We start from the raw sequence: 24,034 nt of genomic DNA, 5'->3' as shown, positions 1-24,034 counted from the left end.
CACACTGATTAGAAAATCATTTAAAGACCAAAATGAAAACAGAACAACTCTAAAAGCTTTTAGTGTGTTCAGGAAATGTTAGAAGTGGTTGTATGTGAAGCCATTGGTATAGTTATTGGAGAGGACAATTTTGGTAGACATAGATGAATTTAATACCCTCAATTTTTTATTTTTAAAATAGACATGGGGTCTTGCCATGTTTCCCAGGCTGGTCTTGAGCTCCTGGGCTTAAGTGATCTGCTTTCCTCAGCCTCCCAAAGTGCTGGGATTACAGGCGTGAGCCACTGCACCTGGCCAATGTGCTTCTCTAATAGTGCATTAGCACGAAAAGGTTGGAATGGCTTTAAAGGCATTTCAGTTTCCCCATGATTACACAGGAACATGCCTAGTCTCTGATATTTAGAATTTGATAAAAATATATGGTAAAAATGCATAGTTTGTAAAAATTTCTAAGCAGTTGTGAACTGTAGTGAATTCATGAGTGATTGGCTGGGTGTGGTGGCTCGCGCTTGTAATCTCAGCACTTTGGGAGGCCGAGGTGGGCAGGTCACTTGAGGCCAGGAGTTCGAGACCAGCCTAGGCAACATGGCGAAACTCCTGTCTCTACTCAAAATACGAAACATTAGCTGGGTGCGGCGGCCTACACCTGTAGGTCCAGCTGTGTGGAAGGCTGAGGCATAAGAATTGCTCGAACCTGGGAGGTAGAGGTTGTGGTGAGCTGAGATTGCACCACTGCACTCCAGCCTGGGCGACAGAGTGAGACTGTCTCAGGGGAAAAAAAAAAAATGATTGTTAAGTTCTAATCAAACCAGAATCTTTTCCTATCACCTTAACTCTTATAGTAGTGACTCTAACCTTCCCTCGCTCTGCCATCACCATCCATATTGTTATACTGTTATAAAACTACATTATTCCAGCAGTTTTACCAAAGTTGGGATAAGTATTTTTAATAGGCATTATGTGTTTAAATTTTTCCATTAACCTAAGAGGTAAATATTTATTTGAAGCATCAGTAGAAGCACAGTGATCAGTGGATACTGCCAAGAGTTTTTCCAATAATTAGAGTGGAACTTTAAGGAAACAATGTATTACATGCTAAGATTGAATGGATAGGGATGGGAGAGAGATAGCAGAAGATATATTCTGCTATTGGTTTCTTGATGTGATATGTGATGGTGAATATTACCTCTAAACTAATGTGCAAAAAAACCCAAGAAAACCCAAATCTCAAAACCCCAAAAACAAAAAGGTGTGCCAAGGAGGGAAAGCACATGCCAGATCATCTACTTTGAATCAGTAATTTTTTGCTGACAGCCAAGTTGGGAGTGGGTCTGTAACTTTCATTTCCATTTGGCATCAGGAAGCTATTTGGTATAAATTTCTACCAGATAGTTATATGGAACCACATTATGCTGGTAGTAATCTTTGACTAATAATAATGGACATATGTATGTGGCTCTTGAATAAGGGTTGTTTTATTTTTCAGTTTTCAGTTAGTTAGAATATACAGCGTGATAATTTTGGTGGATAGTGGTTTGATTAGTAAATGCTATCTTTCATGGTTTAGTAAGATTTGATTTCTCTCTCTTTCTTTCTCTCTCATTCCAGGGTGTGGATGAATGGAACATAGCTCGCCTCAATACAGTCTTGGATGTGGTTGAAGAAGAGTGTGGCATTTCTATTGAGGGTGTAAATACCCCATATCTCTATTTTGGCATGTGGAAGACCACGTTTGCATGGCACACCGAAGACATGGACCTCTATAGCATTAATTATCTCCACTTTGGAGAGCCCAAGTCTTGGCAAGTTACTTGTTTAATATTCATTTGCTTTGGAGTTTTGAAATTTGGGCATCAGGCACATATTGAAGAGGATTTTGTTCTTTGATTTGGTGGATTCAGATTTATGTGAGCTGTAAGGAAGTTTTTGACTGTAATAATTAATTGTCTTCTATTCTGTCTGGGATTGTGCTTGGAAACCATAAACCCCATGGTAACTCGTACAGTCATGCACTGTATAACAATGTTTAGATCAATGATGGACCACAAATACAACGGTCATCCTGAGTTTATAATGCAATTGAAAAATTCTTTTTCCATGTTTAGATATGTTTAGCTAAATAAATACTTTGTAGCTAAATACTTTGTGTTAAAATTGCCTACAATATTTAGTACAGTACAGGTTTGTAGCCTAGAAGCAATAAGCTATGCCATATAGCCTAGGTCTGTAGTAGATCCACTATCTAGATTTGTGTAAGTCCACTCCATGATGTTCACACAATGGCGAAATTGCCTAACAACATATTTCTCAGAAACTATCACTGTTATTAAGTGATGCATGACTGTATATGTAAAGTTGCCTGTAGTCCATTTTGTGAACCATGAATTGATAAATATTTTAGGCTTCAAGAATTTATTGGGCATCTTTACTTTGAGCATTTGTTGAATGGTATGTAGGAGGTAGTTAGGAGTGAAGAGTTGACTTCCTGGGTGTAGTTTCAAACCATCTTCATGATCTTCTGGTTCATCCTCCTCTAATTATTTTTATTTTATTTTATTTTTTTTTGAGATGAAGTCTTGCTCTGTCGCCCAAGCTGGAGTGCAGTGGCGCGATCTTGGCTCGCTGCAACCTCCGCTTCCTGGGTTCAAGCAATTCTGCTGCCTTAGCCACCCAAGTAGCTGGGATTACAGGCCCAGCTAATTTTTTGTATTTTAGTAGAGACAGGGTTTCACCATGTTGCCCAGGCTGGTCTTGAACTCCTGAGCTCAGGCAGTCTGCCCACCTTGGCCTCTCAAAGTGGTAGGATTACAGGCATGAGCCACCACACCCAGCCAATGTATTTTTTATTTTTTATTTCTATTTATTTATTTTTTCGAGACAGGGTCTCACTCTGTTGCCCAGGCTGGAGTGCAGTGGTGCAGTCTTGGCTCACTGCAACCTCCACCTCCTAGGTTCAAGCGATTCTCCTGCCTCAGCCTCCCGAGTAGCTGGGATGACAGGCGTGTGCCACCACGCCTGGCTAATTTTTGTATTTTTAGTAGAGATGGGGTTTCACCATGTTGGCCAGGCTGGTCTCGAACTCTTGACCTCAGGTAAGCCACCCTCCTCGGCCTCCCAAAGTGCTGAAATTACAGGCGTGAGCCACCACGCCTGGCCAAATGGAACTTTTTAATAAGTGGTCTAGGACTCATACAGGCTCCAGTGACAAGAGAATGTGATGGGATTATTCATTACTCAGATGTTTATTTGTTATTACTTTTTGTAGAGATGGAGTCTTAGTGTGTTGTCCAGGCCGGTGCTGACCTCCTGGGCTCAAGTGATCCTGCTGCCTCAACCTCCCAAAGTGCTGAGATTACAGGTGTGAGCCACTGCACCCAGCACTCAGGTGTTATTTGTGGGCCTGGTTTGAGCACATGCTTAAGGACAGGGATCTCTGTTGTGTTTGTACAGCATTACTGTAAAGTTTGTTGGAATGTCATCTTTTAGTTTTTTCAGAACTTAGCTTGGAGAGACTAGGAGAAATATTTTCAACAATGGTTAGGCTCCTGGACATTTCTCAGCTGCTTTGTTATCTTGATGCTCTTTCTGACATTCACTTAAAGTGTGGATAAAATTGAATGAAATGGGTGAATTCAACATGTTAATAAAATCTAGTATGTAGGCAACTACATACTATGTCTTGCTTAAGAAATCTGAAAAGTTAGTAGCAAAACTTTTCTGGGGATTTGTTAAGGAATTAATAAATGAGGATGCCTGGGATGTTAATTTGAGTTTTCAGTATTAGGAAAGTTTAAATGAAGTGTCTGCTTTCTAATTAAGAAAGATGGCTGTCTTGTCTTCTCCTGGGAACAGGTTGATGTTGTCTCCTAATGATCACTTCAGGAAGAATATTCTGGTCAGGGCTAAGATGGATTCTGGTGTCTTGTGTCTTTGGGAAAGAGCATCACTAATCATGAGTGAGAATAATTATGCCCATTTTCAAAGTATTTCTTTCTTGCAGCTTGTATATGTGCAGTAGTTAATTACTCTATTAGTTATTAAGTATACAGCCTCCATCAGACGCATTAAGAGTAGATTTATACTGTCACTATTATCCTTAACCTTGGCCATTGTTTATAATGATAAAATAATAAAATGTAGTAGTGAGTTATAACACTGATTCTACATACTATTTCCTAAGATAACTACTGTAGGAAGAGAGTGTTATAAATGCCCCTACAGATATTTTCTAGTAGATGTATGAAATAATTACATTTCCTCAGCATAAATAATTTTGAGGTAAACTTTGTCATTATTAAAATTCATTTTAGCAATCCTTATAATATATTTGAGGTGAGCTTTGAAAGATGTTAGAAGCAACACAAATTCATGGAAGTATTTGGAGGCAGGCGGTTTGGCAGAGCTTAGGACACGAGGGCCCAGTAATCAGGGCTGTAGTCTTTATTATGCACTAGTGCATGTGGCTTTGGGCAAATAACTCTGCTTGTCTGGACTGCAGTTCCTTCACTCCCCCAAGTCACAAGGTTAGCCAGGATGACCTCCAGTCATTCTGATTCTGTGACTCATGATCAGAGTCACAGGAATATTTTTATTGAGTTGACAAAACGAGAGGATGAAGGGCTGTAAGGTTCTGTATGCACATGTGGGTGCGTGTGCACCAGCATCCTCTTCTGCCTGTCCTCTCCTTGTTGAGCTGTATCTCCCCTTCAGTATGGGATGGTTGCCTTTACTTTTCTCTAGTGGGTGGCCTCTCCTGTGCTTGACATATCTGTCACTATATTGTTTTCTCTTCTGTCTCTCTGACCTTATAGGTTGGCATTTCAAGTCTACTCCTTCCTCTTGAATTCTACCTCCAGGTACCAGGCTCTGGATGGGATTATTGCAAAGACTGCCTACGATTCCCTCCTTACTTACGGGCCCATGCTGCTCTCATCTGTCCATGTTTCACTTAGGGTTTGCTTAAAGACTCTCTGGACTATGTGCTGCCCCTACTTTAGACATTGTTTTTGCATCTTACAACTGGTTGTGGCCACCCCTCCTGCCATCTCCCTCATTTTCCCACCTCCTTTCTCCCCGACCATCCTCCAGCTTGCCTGTGTGTGCCTTGAAGTTAAGGTCCATGGTTTTGTTTTTTTGGTGTGTGTTTTTTTTTTCGCCTTTGAATCATCAGCACTTAACACACAGGGCCTGGCTATAGGAGCGATGCCCTGTAAAGAATTCTTGTATTGAATTAGAAGAGTGTTAAATTATTTTGGATCCATCTCTTTAAGGGCAGGCATGGAAACTTTTAATAAAAAAGATTCTTTTCTAGGCCAGGTGCGGTTGCTCATGCCTATAATCCCAGCACTTTGGGAGGCCAAGGTAGGCGGATCACTTGAGCCCAGGAATTCAAGACCAGCCTGGGCAACATGGCAAAACTGTTTCTACAAAAAAAAAATACGAAAATTAGCCGGTCATAGTGGCTCACGCCTGTAGCCCCAGCTGATCAGAAGGCTGAGGTGAGAGGATGACCTGAGCCCGGGGAGGTCAAGGCTGCAGTGATCCGAGGTGGTGCCACTGCATTCCAGCCTGGACAACGGAGGGAGACACTGTCTCAAAGAATAAAAAATAAATAAAAATAAAAGCCTAAAAGGTAACTATTAAGAATACTAAGTTTCCTGAGTTGCTATACATAGGAGACATACATTTCTAGCTACCGTGTGTGGCAGGTTTGCGGAGTAAGTGTTCATGAACACAGGTTTGTACTGAAGAGACTTCAAAGCAGCTGATGATTTATTTGAACATTTCTGGCTTGAAGGTTTAAGGGGAAAAGTATCCTTAGAGTAAGCAGATAGAAAACTGGTGATGGCAAATTCTCTCAGCTTTCATTTATCTGGGAAGGACTTTATCACTCCTTTATGTTTGAAGGACAGCTTTGCTGGTTTCAGTATTCTTGGATGACAATCCCCATTTTTCAGCACTTTGAAAATGCCATCTCACTACTTCTTGGCCTATATGATTTCATTGAGAGATCTGTTGCCAGGCCAGTTAGATAGAGTTCCTTTATATGTCATTGCTTCTTTTCTCTTCCTGTTTTTAAGATCCTTTCTTTATCTTTGACCTTTGAGAAATTTATTATATGCCTTGGGGTAATCTTATTTGGGTCATATCTGTTTGGTGATCTCTAACTTTTCTATACCTGGTGTGATCTCGGCTCACAGTAACCTCTGCCTCTCAGTTTCAAGCAATTCTGCTGCCTCAGCCCTCCATAGCTGGGATTACAGGCATGTGCCAACATGCCCAGCTAATTTTTTTTTTTAATTTATTTTATTTATTTATCTTTTTCAAGTTTTGGAAAGTTTTCTGTTGTTATTTCTTTGAGTAAGCTTTCTACTCCTTGCTCTTGCTCAGTTCCCCCTTGAACAGAAGTAATTCTTAGATTTGGTCTTTAGCGGTAATTTTCTATATTTTTTTGGCAATCTTTTTTTTAATTTATTTTTTTTCTCCTGTGTCTATGTATGTGCCTGTCTTCAAGCTTACTGTTTCTTTCCTCTGCTTGATCAATTCTGCTGTTGAGAGCCTCTGATGAATTTTTTAGTTCAGCAAATGTATTTCTTAGTCCCAAGATTTCTGTTTGATTTTTAAAAAATTATTTCAATCTCTTTGTTTAAATTTCTTTCTTTTTTTTTTTTTTTTTTTTTTTTTGTGAGACAGAGTCTTGCTCTATTGCCCAAGCTGGAGTGCAGTGACGCGATCTCGACTCACTGCAAGCTCTGCCTCCCGGGTTCAAGCAATTCTCCTGCTTCAGCCTCCCGAGTAGCTGGTACTGCAGGTGCCCGCCACCACGCCTGGCTAATTTTTTGTATTTTTAGTAGAGACGGGGTTTCACCGTGTTTGCCAGGATGGTCTCGATCTCCTGACCTCGTGATCCGCCTGCCTTGGCCTCCCAAAGTTTTGGGATTACAGGCGTGAGCCAAAGTGCCCCGTCTTTGTTAAATTTCTTTGATAAATTCTTGAACTCCTTTTCTGTGTTATCTTGGAGATCACTGGTTTCCTTGAAAGTGCTATCTTGAATTCCTGATCAGAGAGCTTACATATAGCTATGTTATTAGGGCCAGTCAGTCACAGGTTTCTTGCTTTGTCCATTTGAGAAGATCATGGTTCCCTGTTTGCTATTGTTTCTTGTGGATGTATGTCTATGACTTTGCGTTATTGTAGGCTTAGTTATTTATCTCAGTCTTCTCTCTTCTTTTTTCTTTCTTTTCTTTTCTTTTTTTTTTTTTTGAGACAGAGTCTTGGTCTATCACCTGGGCTGGAGTTCAGTGGCGTGATCTCAGCTCACTGTAACCTCCGCCTCCCAGTTTCAAGCAATTCTGCTGCCTCAGCCCTCCGTAGCTGGGATTACAGGCATGTGCCACCATGCCTAGCTAATTTTTTTTTAAAATTTATTTTATTTATTTATTTTTTTTGTGCGACGGAGTCTCGCTCTGTCGCCCAGGCTGGAGTGCAGTGGCGCAATCTCTGCTCACTGCAAGCTCTGCTTCCCGGGTTCACGCCATTCTCCTGCCTCAGCCTCCCGAGTAGCTGGGACTACAGGTGCCCGCCACCACCATGCCTGGCTAATTTTTTGTAGTTTTAGTAGAGACAGGGTTTCACCGTGTTAGCCAGGATGGTCTCGATCTCCTCACCTTGTGATCCGCCCGCCTCGGCCTCCCAGAGTGCTGGGATTCACCGCGCCTGGCCACCCAGCTAATTTTTGTATTTTTAGTTAGAGACAGGGTTTCACCATGTTGGCCAGGCTGGTCTCGGACTCCTGACCTCAGGTGATCCACATGCCTTGGCCTCCTAACGTGCTGGGACTACAGGCATGAGCCACTGCACCCATCCTTTTTTTTTTTTGGTTACTATTAAATATGTCTACTTAGAGATTCTTATCATTTACCTTGGATTTATTTACCAAGGATATTCTTGACCCTTCTTTCTTTCTTTTCTTTTCTTTTTCTGCTAGGTTACTGTTTCCTTTTTGGTACCAGATGGTGCCTTCAGCCCAGGTTTTCCTTAGCTCTAGTAAAGGATCAGAGTGCCCCCTGTCCTGAATGGGGTATTTCCCAAAGGGTGTGAGAGGGCTAGCTAGGGGTTCATTCCCAGGAGACCTGTGGGACAAACCTCCTACAGTGTAGTACTGCTGAGCTGCCACTCTGATTTGGCATCTCCGTTGGCTGAATTGCTGAGTTTCCAGGGCTGGGAATGGTATTCCTGCCATCGCTCTTTGTGTCTGGCTGTCTTGAGGGATATTTCTTTCTTCAGGTACTCCCAATGCTTCCTACAGATTGAAGAAGGGACAGTGTCCTCCTAGGAAACCCACAATGGTGGGAAAGCTGGTTGTCCACCTTGATCTCTATTCTTGTGTAGAAACCGTGAGTGGGGGGTTTATTTTCTGCACACTTGACTTCAGGCAGATCAAAGGAAGGGGTGCTGAGGATATAGAAGTCTCTTATTCTCTTACCATTTGATTGGAATTTTTTTACTTCTCTGGGATCTGACGACTCCTCATATTTGAGTTCTAGGAAATTGCTGGTGATGACTTGGTGCCGTATATATATATGTACACACATATATATATATATATGTACACACATATATATATATATGTACACACATATATATATATATATGTACACACACATATATATATATGTACACACACATATATATATATGTACACACACATATATATATATGTACACACACATATATATGTACACACACATATATATATGTACACACACATATATATATGTACACACACATATATATATGTACACACACATATATATATAGAAAAATGTATGTAAAAATGTATATATGTGTATATAAAATATGTGTGTGTGTGTGTGTGTGTGTGTGTATATATATATATATATTTTTTTTTTGAAGACGGAATCTTGCTCTGTCACTAGGCTGGAGTGCAGTGGTGTGATCTCAGCTCACTGCAACCTCCGCCTGCTGGGTTCAAGCAATTCCCCTGCCTCAACCTCCCAAGTAGCTGGGATTACAGGCACACACCTACACACCCAGCTAATTTTTTGTATTTTAGTAGAGACGGGGTTTCACCATGTTGGCTAAGATGGTCTTGATCTCCTGACCTCGTGATCCGCCCACCTCGGCCTCTGAAAGTGCTGGGATTACAGGTGTGAGCCACTGCGCCCGGCCAGTGCTGCATATTTGTTTTTGGTTTTCTGTGAAGGTTGGGGGAGGAGTGAATCCAGCTTGCTTCTATAGCACCATTTTGGTATCAGAAACCACAATTGATATTTGAATAAATGATCATTTGGAAAGAGTAATGTTCTCAGAAGATTCCTATATAAGGTAAGATTATTTTTTGTTGGGAAAAGTTTGCTTCAGAAAATTTTTGATATGGGCAGACAGCTTTATATGGGCATGTTTTTCATTTATCGTCAACTTCTTGTGTTCTTACATTTTAGAATCTTCTCGAAATGGCATCTTTCCCTGTTTTATTAATGCTTGATGCTGTTACAAAACATTGCATCTATGTTTGGTGATTTATGATTTTATATGTTTTTCCAATTTCTTCATTACTTACTGAGCACACACCTGTGTCAGGTACTGAGCTAGGTGTTAATAATACCATGAACATGTGAACTCGACAGAATGGCTTCTACTTATGAAACTTACTAACAGTTGACACACAAAGCTTTTAGCCCCTCCCCTGCACTTCCCCACTGTCTTTTATTGCAGTAGCAGAATGCTTGTGGGCAAAATTTCAGTGGAATTAAAATCTTACATGGAATCCAAATCTTACACAGAACACTTATGTATCAACCAGAAAGAATGTTTTCTGTGATAGGTCCCTACTTTGGAAAAACTTTCACACAGAGATTTTCAAAACTTTCTATACATGAAAGTTTCTGCAGAATCTCAATATTTAAAGCGGGAAACATAAGGCAGAGCTGATATGGATGAAATGTGTGGTGAGAAGCTTTCTCGCACCAAACCCTCCCTGGAGGCACCTTGTAGAGCTGAGGCCCTATGAAGACACCAGATAAAAAGCCCCCAGAGAAAGAACTCAGCTCGAGCTTTGCCTCTCCCTTACGCCACTGGTGGCCCGTTTCCTGACAGAACGTTTAGGTGAACTAGAGACACTCTAGCAACCATATGTGCAGGCAGTCCTACGTGAGGAAACTTGAGGAAAATATCCTCACGTGAAGAGAGTTTCCGTAGGTAACATAGCATTCATCCCAGGAAACCCTGGGAACTTTGGGGTATGCCATAAAAAGCAGTTTGAAAATCGGTTAACTGGATCACCGATTTGAGCCACCCCTCAGTATCCATGAACTGTTGGTTCCAGGTTCCATTCACAATACCAAAACCTGTGGCTGCTCACGTCCCTGATATAAAGTGCGTGGTAGTTACCCATGCACATCCTCCCCTATACTTTACATCATTTCTAGATTACTTGTAATCCCTAATACAATGTTAATGCTATGTAAATAGTTGTTATCCCGAATTGTTTAGGGAATACTGACCAGAGAAACAGTTTGTACAAGTTCATACAGACACGACCGTTTCCCCTCCACGTATTTTTGATCTGTGATTGGTTGACTCCATGGATGTGGAACTCTCGGTGTGGAGGGCTGACTGTACTAGAAAAGTCACTTTACTTCTGCATGTATTATATGTTGAGTATTTTGGAGAGGTCAGGAAAGCTTTTTAAAAGTTGTTCAGAGTTGATATCAACTAATTTAGAATACCTTTTTTCTCACGAAAAATAGTGCGTAAAACACTAAATTATTTTCTACTTAGAAAATATTCAGTAGACTAGGTAATATAAAATATATTATTTCTTGAAAGTCAAGTTTTGTGCCATTGTCTTACTAGATTTTATAACAATGATGTTAGGTAATGGTAACTTACTAATTTTTCTGATCGCTCGGGGAATTAATTTACATGTATATGGTTATCGAATTGTATTTGAAATTCCAGATTAAAAAAAACTGCCCAACTTTCCAAAGCTTAGTTATTCCCTTCTTGTAAGGATTTTTTCTCACTGTGGCTTCCACAGTTATGACTGCCTGCACATATGGTTGCTAGGGTTTCTGGTTTTCATCTGAATGTTATGTCAGGAAATGGGCCACGAATGGCATTAAGGGTGCGGCTGAGCTCTAGCTGAGTTCCTTTTCTCAGGGGCTTTTAATCTCAGGTTCTGTAGGGCCTCATTTCAGACACCTCATTCTCCAGGCCGTACTCTTAGATGCCTAGCTTACAAGGCAAGAGGACTGGCATTTAAGTGACACCTCTTTACAAACATGTTTATTGTTACTGTTTTAGCTTAGATTACTTGGGGAGTTCACTCTGAGATTGTGTGCCAGGGCTTTCTTGTATAGTGCTCCGGGAATAATACTGCTCCCAGTTGGGGAGGCAGGACTGGGCAGAAGGGGAAGGTAAACTCCAGCAGAGTCCTGGCAGATCCTAAGGGCAGTGCTGGAGCTGACATTGCCCTTCAGAATTGCCCCAAATTCAGGCAAGATGGCCAAGCCTTTATACTCAAGCCTGGACCATCCCTTGCATGTGGGCCGCCATTCCCTCCCTCTTCAAGGGGTATGTTCTTGGGGGAGGGAACCTGAACTCATGAAGGCAGCAAGGGCCTTGCCAGGAGTGGGACTTGGCAGCCTGCCTGCAGCATCCCCTATAGCCATGCTTTCTGTTTCTCACGTTCATCTGTTTTTAAGAACTGAAAGTTAAGTATGAAATGTTCTACTTTCCACAGTTAACTAACAAGACTTCATAATTTAAAACTTAATGCTTAATCTTTAATAAATGCACAAGTATTAAAACTTGTTAGCACCATGAGTAATGCGAAAATGTAACATAGTCGCATCTATAAAATCCATAGTGGTTCAATCTTTTTGACAATTGGTTATGAGTATGCTTTGATTAAAAAGTATATTATAAATTAACTACTTGAGGAATTTTGAGTTTTGTGAAATACACTTTACTTTTTGATTCATAAAGTGTTTTTGTAACAAGAACTCCCTTGCATCCCCCTGAAAAAAACAACCACTTCAGGTAGTGGTTTGCTGGTCTCGTTCTTTGTATCTGCGGTTTATTTAAAATGCCATTGTCTTTTGCTTGTTCATTGTAAGAGGGGGGTTTTTCCCTTGGAGGACAGCTGGGCCCTGTCACTTCTTTCCTTTTGACATCTTCACAGTGATTGTTGGGGAAACAGTGTTGGAAAATGGGTTTGGAGAGTAGATCTTGTACTTTGGAGTTAAGATAGGTCTGGGGTTAGGTGCCAGCTCTGTCATCACTTTGCTTGAGTGAAGAGATGCCTGTAAGGAAGCTTTGGCTTCCTCATTAGTTAAATGGAGGTAGTAGTAGAACTTGTATTATAGCCTGTTAGCATAAGCTCTGGTGTGTTATCAGTGCTCAATAAATGATGGCTATGATGAGCTGTAGTCATATTATTGGTCAGTTCTTCTTTTTCACTGTGTTTTTGAACACTTTAGTGAAGGTAGAGGGCAAGTCAGGCATACAAGCTTATGCGAGGAATGGGGCCAGGGGGATCATTTTGGGGTTGTTATCTGTTAAAAAATTGTCCTTGAGGTACTGGGCTTTCTTCTTCACAGGGGATGATTGTGAGCAAAACAGCAACAGCAAGCAGAAACATAAATAAGGGAGGAAATGACTACTTCACACAGCCTTAGTTAGGCGCAGGGAGCATAGGGCAGGCTTGTTTTAGGACTGACCTGCCTGAGCATGACATGGGCCTGGAAGGAATTCTCCCCTCTGTGGTCCTGGATGTCACAAGATGAGTGGAAGCTGGGCCATCTGTAGGTGCTGCAGCCCCTGTTGGTGACAGTGACAGAGGGACCTATGGCAGCTGCCTGTGACAGCCCTGTGACAGACGTCTGGGCAGTGGGACAACAGAAACCATTTGTTCCTAAACACACAGCCCCAGGGCTCCCAAAAAACAATAGGGAATTTTGAGGGAGTGATCTGAGAAGTGGGAGTTAGTCTTTGAGAAGTACTGGTAAACAAGTAAGTGGACTGAGCATATCTTGAAAGAAGTACAAAGAGGACAGTTCCTAGAGAAAACTTGAACTAGAGAAAGTAGATTTTCAAAAGTATAGATTTACTTACTATTATTGTGAAATGTTGGCCTAATCTCATTCAGTTCAAGGTAGTGTTTGTTTCACAACTGCAGGGCTATATCCGTTTATGTTTAATTTTTGAGTAAATCACCTGAAGATATGTTTAAAGGAATTTTGTTTTCCTTGACCTTCAAAATAAATCTTAAAAAAAATTTATAAAAGACTTCAGTTTTAAATGCAACATAATCCTGTAAATATCTAATTAGTGTGTTTATAGTTCATTAGTGATTCAGTTTTTTAGTGTTAGCAGTACTTTAGCAATATGCAGAATAGCTCAAGAAAAATCCTACTGTCCCAAAGCTTAAATGAATAATTATTAATTTTAACAAACCAGTATGTACTTGAGGATATACAATGGTAGGCATTTTATTTGATGGTTTTCAAAGTATACAAAAAAGGTGCAAAGTACATTCTTATCCTCAAAGAATTTGGAATTAGCTACATAATTGAGCAATTGTATCCCATAATTTAGGGCCTGGCTGTGGAGCAGGCACTCTACAAGGTAGATGAAAATGGATAGTTTATGTTAAAATGTCTGGGTGGTGGTAGGCTTTTTCTACCTCATAGAACTCAAGACCTATCAAGACAAAAATGATGCGTGCACATTGAGCAGCATCTTGCTTTGGGAAGTAGTATATAATACTACATAATATACAATTGAAGGGCTCTGGGAGGAGGAAAAGGGATGAGATGGCTGAGATTTATAATGGTCAAAGAAGGCTTCAAGGTGGTGGAATCTGGGTGGGGTTTGAGAGGTGAATTGAAACACAGAGAGGGGTATTTTGAGGGGAGGAGTGAGGTTGACACCTATGTGAGTGATAGAATAATTCTTAGTCCAGCCTATAGGGAGTGGAATGTTCGTATTTAAGAAGGTTGGAGTTAAATTGTGGAGGTCTTGAAAGCCAGGCAGTGAGGTATGAAGGTTTTTAAACTGTAATAGTGACAATAGTCTAGCTGAAGGCTGATAAAGGTTGAAATTGAGGTGATACTGCTGGGAGATAGACACAAGGTTTTGAGGTTGTAGAGAGGATAGGACTTGTTATTGGCGGAGAAGATGAGAAATAAAGAGGTATTGATTTGGGGTGGAGAGTTCTGTAAATGTCTATTAGGTCCACTTGGTCCAGAGCTGAGTTTAAGTCCTGAATATCCTTGTTAATTTTCTGTCTCGTTTATCTATCTAATATTAATAGTGGGGTGTTAAAGTCTCCCACTATTATTGTGTGGAAGTCTAAGTCTCTTTGTAGGTCTCTAAGAACTTGCTTTATGAATCCAGGTGCTCCTGTATTGGGTGCATATATATTTAGGAGTTCGCTCTTCTTGTTGCATTGATCCCTTTACCATTGTGTAATGCCTTCTTTGTCTTTTTTGGTCTTTGTTGGTTTAAAGTCTGTTTTACCAGAGACTAGGATGGCAATCCCTGGCTTTTCTTTTGCTTTCCATTTGCTTGGTAAAATATTCCTCCATCCCTTTATTTTGAGCCTGTGTGGGTCTTTGCACGTGAGATGAGTCTCCTGAATACAGCACAGGCAAAGTAGATTTAGTATAATTCTTAAGGGTCCTATGATATTTAGAATGGTAAATGAACATTGGATGTAATTTAAAGTCACCAGCCACATTTGCCTTTAACAATAGAGCTCTACCTGTCCTTTGAAGCTTTTTTTTTTTTTTCTTTAAGACAGAGTTTTGCTCTTGTGGCCCAGGCTGGAGTGCAATGGTGCAATCTCGTCTCATTGCAACCTCCGCCTCCTGGGTTCAAGCAATTGTCCTGCCTCAGCCTTCTGAGTAGTTGGGATTACAGGCGCACACCACTCCACCTCTTGGGTTCAAGTGATTCTCCTGCCCAGACTCCCGATTAGCTGAGATTACAGGCATGCACCACCATGCCTGGCTAATTTTTGTATTTTTAGTAGAGACGGGGTTTCACCATGTTGGCCAGGCTGGTCTTGAACTCCTGACCTCAGGTGATCCACCCGCCTCGGCCTGGGATTACAGGTGTGCTGGGATTACAGGAGTGAGCTACCATGCCCGTCCCTTTGAAGCTTTGAAGCCAGGCATTGACTCCTCTATCTGTGAAAGTCCTAGATGGCATCTTCTTCTAGTAGGTATAAGGAGGTTTCCTCCACATTGAAAATCTGTTGTTTAATGTAGCCACCTTCATTAATGATCTTAGCTAGATTTTCATAATTTGCTGCAATGTCTATTAATACATCAGCAGCACTTGCTGTTTCTCCTTATACTTCTCTCTTATGGATACAATGGCTTTCCTTAAACGTCATGGTGCTGGAGTCCAGCTTTTATTCTGCAGCTTCTTCACCTCTCTCAGTCTTCATAGAATTGAAGAGAATTGAAGCCTTGCTCTGGATTAGGATTTGGTTTAAGGAAATGTTGCTGGTTTGATCTTCTGTCCAGACATGCAAACATTCTCCATATCAGCAATGTTTTTTGTTTTCTTATCATTATTGTGTTCATTGTTGTAGCACTTTTAATTTCCTTCAGTAACTTTTTCTTTGCATTCCTAATTTTCAGCTTATCTTAGCTTTCAAAATGCCCTCCTTACTAAGCTAAATCATTTCTAGCTTTTGATTTAAAATGAGAGGCATGCAGCTCTTCTTTTTCTTGAACACTTAGAGGCTATTGAAAGGTTATTAATGGCTTAATTGCAGTATTGTTGTGTCTCAGGGAATAGGCCAGCCCCAGGAGAGAGAGAGAGAGACAGAGAGAGACAGAGAGACAGGGACAGGATCAGCTAACCGACGGAGCAGTCAGAACACACACATTTATTATGTTCACGCACTTATGTGGGCATGGTTTGTGGTGCCCCCAAACAATCGCAGTAGCAACATCAAAGGTCACTGATGACACATCACCATAACAGATATAATAATGAAAAAGATTGAAATGTGAGAATTACCAAAATGTGACACACAGATTCAAAGCGAGCACATGCTGTTGGAAAAATGCCACAGATAGGCTTGGTTAGCACTGCATTGCCATAGACCTTCAGTTTGTAAAAATGCAGCATCTTTAAAGCACAACAAAGTGCAATAAAATGAGGTATGTCCATAGTACTATGTTAAACAAAAATTAATAAACACTTGGATGTTATCAGAGCAGCAGGATTTAAAACTTCTTAAAAGCCCCGGGTTTTTTTTAAAGGGCTTTTTACCTCCTATCATTTGCTCTCATTCAGGGCATTCTGTTTCAGCTATTGTCTGACAGTGACTTTTACTGATTTTCAAAACTTGTTTAGATAAAGACTATTAGCATATTTTAATAAAGTACAAACATGTTGCTGTTTAACTTTATTACTCATTTTTCATTTTATAAAGGAATTAGATGACTTTTTTTGTGGCAGCTGCTACAATTCATGGAGCTAAATTTTTAGGGCAGTTCTTCTGGGAAAGTGGTTTATGTGGAATTTCAGAGCCCCAAGCCTGCCCAATCTACCTTGAGCACATGTTGTCTATCACAGCCTGTGGACTTCGTAGGCAACATAGCTCTGGGTAAGACCCAGGAGGAATGAAGAGAAGGCAAGGATGAAGCATGGGGAGACCATGCTATAATGAAAATGTGGACTGGCACAGTGGCCTGTGGTGGCCTGTAATCCCAGCACTTTGGGAGGCAGAGGTGGGAGGATCACTTGAGCCCAGGAGTTTGAGACCAGCTTGGGCAACATAGTGAAACCCTCATCTCTACAGTTAAAAAAAAAAAAAAAAGTTGCTGGGGAGTCCTGGGAGACATTTAGGTCTTGGGAGTTTGACTGAAGTAGACGTTTGATTGAGGATGCAGTTGTTGGTCCTGAGCACACCAGACTGACCCTAAAGTCAGGAAATGAGGTTTGCTGACATAGCCTTCCTTCCCATTTTCTGCTTTCGTGATTTTTTCATCTTCCCGTTTCCTTCCTCTTCTCCAGGACTTCCATCTTGGAGGAGCAGGAATATGGTTTATCATTTGAGAGTGATATAAGTCAGCAAATACAGAATATCTGTTCTTCTGGTGCTGTATTCCGGGAGAAAGCCATAGACCCTTCCTCTTAGGGAGCTGAGATAGGATAGTAGGGAGGCAGGAAGGTAGAAATACACATGTATGCTGAGTGCCAGGGTGGACGCCTGCATGTGAGATTGTTGATACAACAAGAGAGGGAGTGGGAGTTCTCCTGGGGGGGGGGTCTTGAGCTGAGCTTTGAAAGAGGAGTGGGTGTTTTGTTGTATCTTATTCCTGTTTAGGACAGGAAGACTAATTTTGTCCTGGTGCCTGGTAGGTAGAACTATGAAGTAATCTTAGAAATGTGAGTGGGTAATGATACTTATTTCAGATGTAAGATAAGTATCCCAGAGTTGAGGCATTAGAGTTCATCTCTAGTGGCGATAACTTTGGGTGTTTTGAGAAGTCAGAGGTCTTCCCTTCTCTTTTATCCTCTTCTTATTCACACTAACTGTCATATGATAGTAGATGTGCCTGAGCACTTGATGTTGCTGAGATCCATGTGCCAGAATGTAGGCTTCATTCTGATAGGTCTTAGAAATATCTGTATGTATTTCTACCCCCGCTACTTACATGGAAAATGCCTTGAGTTCTTCCTGCAGTGCTTTATATGTGGCAGGTGCCCAGCACCTATCTCCTGAATTGAATTAGATTGTTTTAAAGTGATTCTTACTAGCAGCACATCTGTTATAAAGGAAAATTTTGGGACAGTAACCCAAATGACTCAACCACCTGGTGATTTGAGTATCCTGCATTTGCTCGGGCCTGTGATGGTGCAGTAGAGAAAGAGAACATAGGGCCTGATCATCAGGCTGCTGGAGAGTTGAGTTTTGGATATTCCGATGGGTTGCAAAAAGGTACTGTGCTTTCCTGGGTTCTTTCAAATTGTAATCAGCCTTTTATGTGCCTGTCTGACCCTTGATGTTAGGATTGTTTGAACTGATACTTTTTGAACATTTTCTCAAGTTTACTGGATGTGGGGGGCAGCAAGTCAGGCTCACCTCATTGCCTTGTAGCCATCATTTACCCTTGATCTTAGCCAAAAGACCGAGAAGTGATTTAGCCATCTTTTAATAATGAGCTCCTAAATATGACTCAGTTGCTGCATTCCGTGTTGTTCTGTGAGGTAGATGGGGTCTGACAGTGTATAATGAGCTCCTAAATATGACTCAGTCGATCTGTTCCGTGTTGTTCTGTGAGGTAGACTAGGTCTGACCATGGTGAAGTGGCTTGTGCAGTGTCTCTTAGATGGTGCTTTCCAGTTCTTGTTGAACGTGCGTTCCCCTCTACCGAGGAAGCTGGTTGCTGGAAAACACATGAAAACATAGGCACCTTGCTGTTTTGTTGTCTTTTCTTTCTTTCTCTCTCTTCTCATGGCATGCTTTGAAACAGATTAGAGTTGTGTTTGGCTTCAAATTGCTGCAGTTGCCCATCAAAGTAGTGCCGTGGTGTAGGGTTAGCAGGGGTGCTGTTGCAGAGAAGTCAGTGAGTCTAGTGTTCAAATGCAATGTGACTGAGTGCCCCTGAAGCCAGGTGCCCACCTTCTTACAGGCAAGGGCTGTCTGTCAGCCTACACACATAGACTGCAGGTTTGAAAGTGCTATGTGAAGCTTTTGTTTAGCATTCTGACTTGGGCCATTGTGGTATTACCGGAAAAAAAAATCTGAAGGAAAAACATAAAAAAGCTTGGCATACACAAATCTATCATCCGACATCAGGGAGGTTGTGCGGAGTCAGGAGCAAGCAAAGGTTCTTAGATATGGTAATTAGAAATCACCCCATTCTTTCGTTCATTCATTATAATGTACTGCCCTGTCAGAATCAGCTAGGGAGCTTTTTTCAGGGTATGCTGGGTACTTCATCCCTGAGGGATGTATGTTTCTGCTGTCCTTCATTCTCCCAGGTGCCAGTTATTGCTGGTAATTAGAGGTGTTAGTGATTCTGCCTCTGTAATGGTATGGAAACAGAAAAAAGGCTTAGAAAGTGCTAAACAAGATTTTTTTTGAGATGGAGTCTTGCTCTGTCACCCAGGCTGGAGTGCAGTGGCGCCATCTCAGCTCACTGCAAGCTCCACCTCCTGGCTTCACGCCATTCTTCTGTGTCAGCCTCCCAAGTAGCTGAGACTACAGGCACCCGCCACCACACCCGGATAATTTTTTGTATTTTTAGTAGAGATGGGGTTTCACCTTGTTAGCCAGGGTGGTCTCGGTCTCCTGACCTCATGATCCGCCCGCCTCGACCTCCCAAAGTGCTGGGATTACAGGCGTGAGCCACCACGCCTGGCCTAACAAGATTATTTTTAAGGGCCCTTCCAGCCCTGCAACTTGTATGTAGAGAACAGAATTGTTCTTTGATCCCCTTGGGCTTTATTGACAGAGTGAGATAATTGATTAAAAGAATAGTAGTATCTTTTGAGCAAGATTTTGGGGTTGTCAAGATGGTACATGGAGGCATATTGCTTCTTGACTGCTGAGTGGGGTAGCGCTCTGATTTTATTGTTCATGGCAAGAACAATGATTTTGGCTCTTGGTTGAATTTCTAAAACATTAAAATTAGTCTTTCCTAGTTCCTTTGTTATGTGGAAACATTAAAAACAGAAAAATCTGATGGTGACATTCCAGTTTTATTAGCATTATTACTTATCTTCAGACTGTCCTTTGTCAGACCCTCGGGCAGGGTTTTGGGCTCATTCAGGGAACTTTCAAAGTTATTTGTATAGGAAACATTGCATAGCTTTGTCATTATTTAAATACTGTGTAACAAAGCATAGCATTGATAACAGAAGAGAGAAGCATGTAAAATATTTCACAGGGATAAGCATGGAGATGAGTGGGTTCACTTTGAGCAAGATAATGACTAAGGCAGGGAAGGAGAGTGTCCTCTGCTTGAAGGCATTTTTCCCAGTTGTGCTTCACTGGATATTACCACAGTATGGCTTTCAGTTTGAGGATTTAGTTCTACTTGGGAAATATTACATGTCTTCCGTGTACGGGGCTGTGATTGGAAGGAAGTTTTCATCCTTTGATTATTTCTGAAGTTATTAAACTATAGCAATAGTTGGTTAACCATAAGAATTTTATTAATAATTAGTTATGATTTTAAAATGAACTTGATATTTATAGAATTTGAAAACAAATTGAGACACTGTCTTCCATCTAAAAGAAGAAAAGTAGAACTAATTAAATCATTTGGCTAAGATAGGAATATCTGCACCTGGGAAATACTTGTAGAAAATAATAGGCCAGTAAGCCTACCTAGGAGGAGAGGAATGAGGAGATTGAATTGGTATGATTCAGATCCTAGGAGTAAACTGAGGATCAGAGTGGGAGTAGAGCCATCTTGCCTTACTTTTTCCTCCTTTCTGCAGATAAGGATAGCTAAATTTTCTGTGAGCATATGGTTGAACTTTAGATTGAGGAGCTTTAACTTTACCAATTTTTCAGAAAAATGAATCTGCATATATAAATATCTCCATATCCTACCTTTTTGTTGGCAGGCATATTCATATTACATGTATGTGTGTGTGTGTGTATGTGTGTGTGTGATGAGGAAGGCTGACCCTCTTGTTTGGAATGGACATACCCCCACCCCCACACCCACACCTGCACCCACACCCACACCCCTTTTCTGGGTATATTTGTGATGTAAGCCAGGAATTAAGAACTGGTAAGAAGTGGCCATAAATATACATTGGGTGATAGTCATTTAGTTATGCTAAAATTTTATCTTCCCATTTCGGTTGGAATAATTTCATTAGCAGTGCCTTAAGCAACAGGATATATGATTGAATTTTCTTTTAGTGAATTGCATAGTTATATCGGATCCAATTAAGTTTTGCGTATATTATCAGTAGCATTAAATGAAACCAAGTGTGGTGTTAAGTAAAATTAGTTAAGTTACTTTAGTAAGAAGTAACTTGTACTAAGTATATATTGAGCTAGTAAGTACAGCAAATAGAGGTCTTCAAAAGTATAGTTTATATGTAAAACATGGAATGATTATTCAAATTTATTGTTAATATCCTCATTAAATTTCCTCATTAAAATGCCTTTACAATTTAGTATTTGTATAGGGTATTATGAGATTGTTGTTTTAAAATTTCTTAGCAAGTCCATAGTAAAAATAACTATGGAACTAGAAATGAGTATTTCTGTTCTTTAAGGGTGAAAATTTTTTGCTATAATCAAGATTTTAAAAGTCACATAATTATGAAATAAATAAAACTTTTTTTAAGGCTGATAATCTTTTGCTTATTAAAGTCTGTTTGAAAATTACGGTGTTCTTAGTAAGATTTGATGGAAATATAAATGTTGGTATAATAATTTTGTGTTCTGTTCTGCTTGTCAATAAAAATATTTTAAAATTTAAAAAGAGAGCAACCCAGATTTTCTTAAAAACAAAAGCCAAAATCAACCAACCACAAAACAAAAAACATACAACCAAAACAACCCTAGAGTGCTGGAGTGCTATGAGAGCTGGCACAGAGGGTCTCTAGGCTGTGACTAGCTGTCTTGTTGCTGAGCAGTTTACCTGCCTTGGGCCTTTGTTCCCTAGTTTGTAAAATGTGGTTGGCATGATGAGTTGTGACATTGAAATTGGTAATTCATAGGCATATTTTTCTTCTGTTCATTGTCTAAGGAATATGGCTCTGTGATTGGCTTTCTAATCTCTATTCAGTTCATCTAAGTGGAGTTTGGTGTTGAATTTCTTTTATGTGACATTATTTAGGAATAGATGTCCTTAGGCTACTAGCTGAAAAATTATAAACCTAAAATTTTTACTTATGTTTAAAATTTTAGGTATGCCATACCTCCGGAGCATGGAAAACGACTTGAAAGACTAGCTCAAGGTAAAACTTGCTTTTTAAATTTGTTTTCTGTGTTTTATATGTTTCTGTGTTTTGTAGGTTCTTTGTTTTTGAGGTACTTTTTACAATATAGACCGTTACTCTGTTGGTTTTATTCTATTCAAGTTATTGACTTTTACATGTTTTTTTAATTGAACAATTTTAAATTTTTTCACATTAGTTTGTGAATATTATTTTTTCCCTGTTGCATAATCGTCATGGTTATTTTAGTTGACTGTTTAGTATTTCATCAAGTGATTGCCCTTAATCTGTTTTGGTAGTTTCTAAAAAAATTGTTTTTAATGTAATGCATTCAACATCATTGTGCCAATAATTTTTTTTTAATTAAGTTACATTCTTCCAGACGGCATTGTTGCTGCATCTTGGGGTACGGTTTTTTCATGACTACTTTTTCTGTTGATCTGCTGTTTCCCCCAAGGGTTACGTCACTGCCGACTCCCAGTTCTTCTGTGGCCCACTGGGACTGGGGGTGTGCCCTTAGGGAAGTGTGAAGGTGAATGGCTCTGAGTAACAATACACATGAGATTTTGGGCCTTCTGGGACTGGCAAAATTAAACTTACTTTACTGCAGGTTGCATTTTTATTTTTCATGGCCTGCTGTTTCTTCTTTAGGGCCAGAATAAAGAACATTTCTGGACCTCTATTGATGATCCTGTGCCTGCTTTTGTGTGTGCAGACAATGCCAATGCAAGCGGCCACCTTCCTCCTTCCTCCTTTTTTTAAAAGATATGCCAGGCGGCCTTGCCCTCATCTACTTACGTACGGGAAGCAGAGTCACATTCACCCCCTGCCATCCTTATCTTCTGTTTTGCTAGCCACCCTTCCAGAAAGAAGATGTAGGCTGGTAGTGACTTATTTCCAGGGAAAAGTGGAGTTCCATTTGAGTGACAACTGAGGAGCAAGGCCTTCTGCCTTTATCCAGGATTGAGTCCTCAGCGAGCAGTGCTCTTTTAGTCCAGTGCAGATCTAAGTTTCATTGGTGTGTTAGGTTTGCCTTCTATTAGGAAAAGAATTTTGTTCCTGCCTTATATGTGCTTTCAATTCATAATGAAATGGGGACACTGAGAAACCTCATTGCTTGACTTGACAGTTTTTAACAGAAACTGTTAATGGCACCTAAAGGTTACTTTTCCCTAAATTACAGAAGAGTCTTAGAAGGAACAGTTATAGTATTACATTTTAAGAAGCATTATTGTAATTTTGTCAGGCTAATAACTATAAAGCGTCTTTTTAAAAATGTAATACATTATAGTAATAATAGCGATTGATGTAATTGTAATCTTGAACTTTGTTAGGGACTGTTTTCATGAATAAGTTTTGGATAATAGATTAGAGTAGAGCTTATAAGATGATTACTGTAACACTTAACTACATAGGCAGTGTACTTTGTGTTAACACTATATTCTCAACTGTCTTCTTCTCTGTAATAAAATTTTTCCACCATTTTCTATTAATCTTGCTACCAGAGAACTTTTAAAATGAAGCCGATGTAAACCTTACATTATTGAGTCACAGACTAAAATTTCTGATATAAACTTCTAATGCTTTGACGTAAACTGTCTGAAAATGACATTCCAGAAAATGGTTACCGTTTGTTTAATCAGTAAGAGGTTAATGAACTTGAAGGGTGAACAAGAACTTGAAATCAGTTGCCTGTTTATTCAAAACTCTTTTGCAGCAATATTTTGAGAAATAAAGCAGGGAAAAGACCCTACAAGATAGTGAAGGATTTGTATCTGATGACCAGATGCCAGCCAAAATAATTGAATTCTGCTAAATAATTACAATGATAAAATAATGCAGTGCGAATGATGGAGCATTTTAGAATGTCTAGCTCATAGCAACACTTGATTCATAAAATGAAAAGTAGGCTCAGATATTTTCCATTATCTTGTCTGCGCATCATAATTATCACACTTGCCTTTTATGCGTGAATGCTTTCATCTTTGGTTTCTATTGAAATCTTGATTGACTGTGGCACCTACAAATATTTTATCCAAAAGACATTAGGCCTGCATCTAATAAAGCCAGG

The 24,034-nt window shown here is 40.1% G+C and overlaps 1 protein-coding gene across 27 annotated transcripts in view; it reads left to right on the top strand.

The window, feature by feature from the left end:
- The window catches only part of KDM4C (lysine demethylase 4C), a 404,595-nt gene that overhangs the window by 89,300 nt on the left and 291,261 nt on the right, over positions 1–24,034 (top strand). For 24 of the 27 annotated variants that reach the window (XR_010148777.1, XR_010148778.1, XR_010148776.1 and 21 more), the window contains 2 exons: positions 1,609–1,802; positions 21,935–21,984. Coding sequence is in view for 21 of the 27 variants with exons in the window: in XM_001144352.6 (XP_001144352.3) it covers positions 1,609–1,802; positions 21,935–21,984 (244 nt within the window). In the remaining 6 variants the exon portion in view is untranslated. The remainder of the gene's footprint in view (positions 1–1,608; positions 1,803–21,934; positions 21,985–24,034) is intronic. The other 3 variants (XM_063788001.1, XM_063787996.1, XM_063787997.1) reach the window with 1 other exon arrangement.

The sequence above is a fragment of the Pan troglodytes genome, chromosome 11 (genome assembly GCF_028858775.2).
Source record: "Pan troglodytes isolate AG18354 chromosome 11, NHGRI_mPanTro3-v2.0_pri, whole genome shotgun sequence".
NCBI classification, from domain to species: domain Eukaryota; kingdom Metazoa; phylum Chordata; class Mammalia; order Primates; family Hominidae; genus Pan; species Pan troglodytes.
Note: the sequence above shows the minus strand (reverse complement) of the source record. Positions and strands in the feature narration are given on the sequence as shown.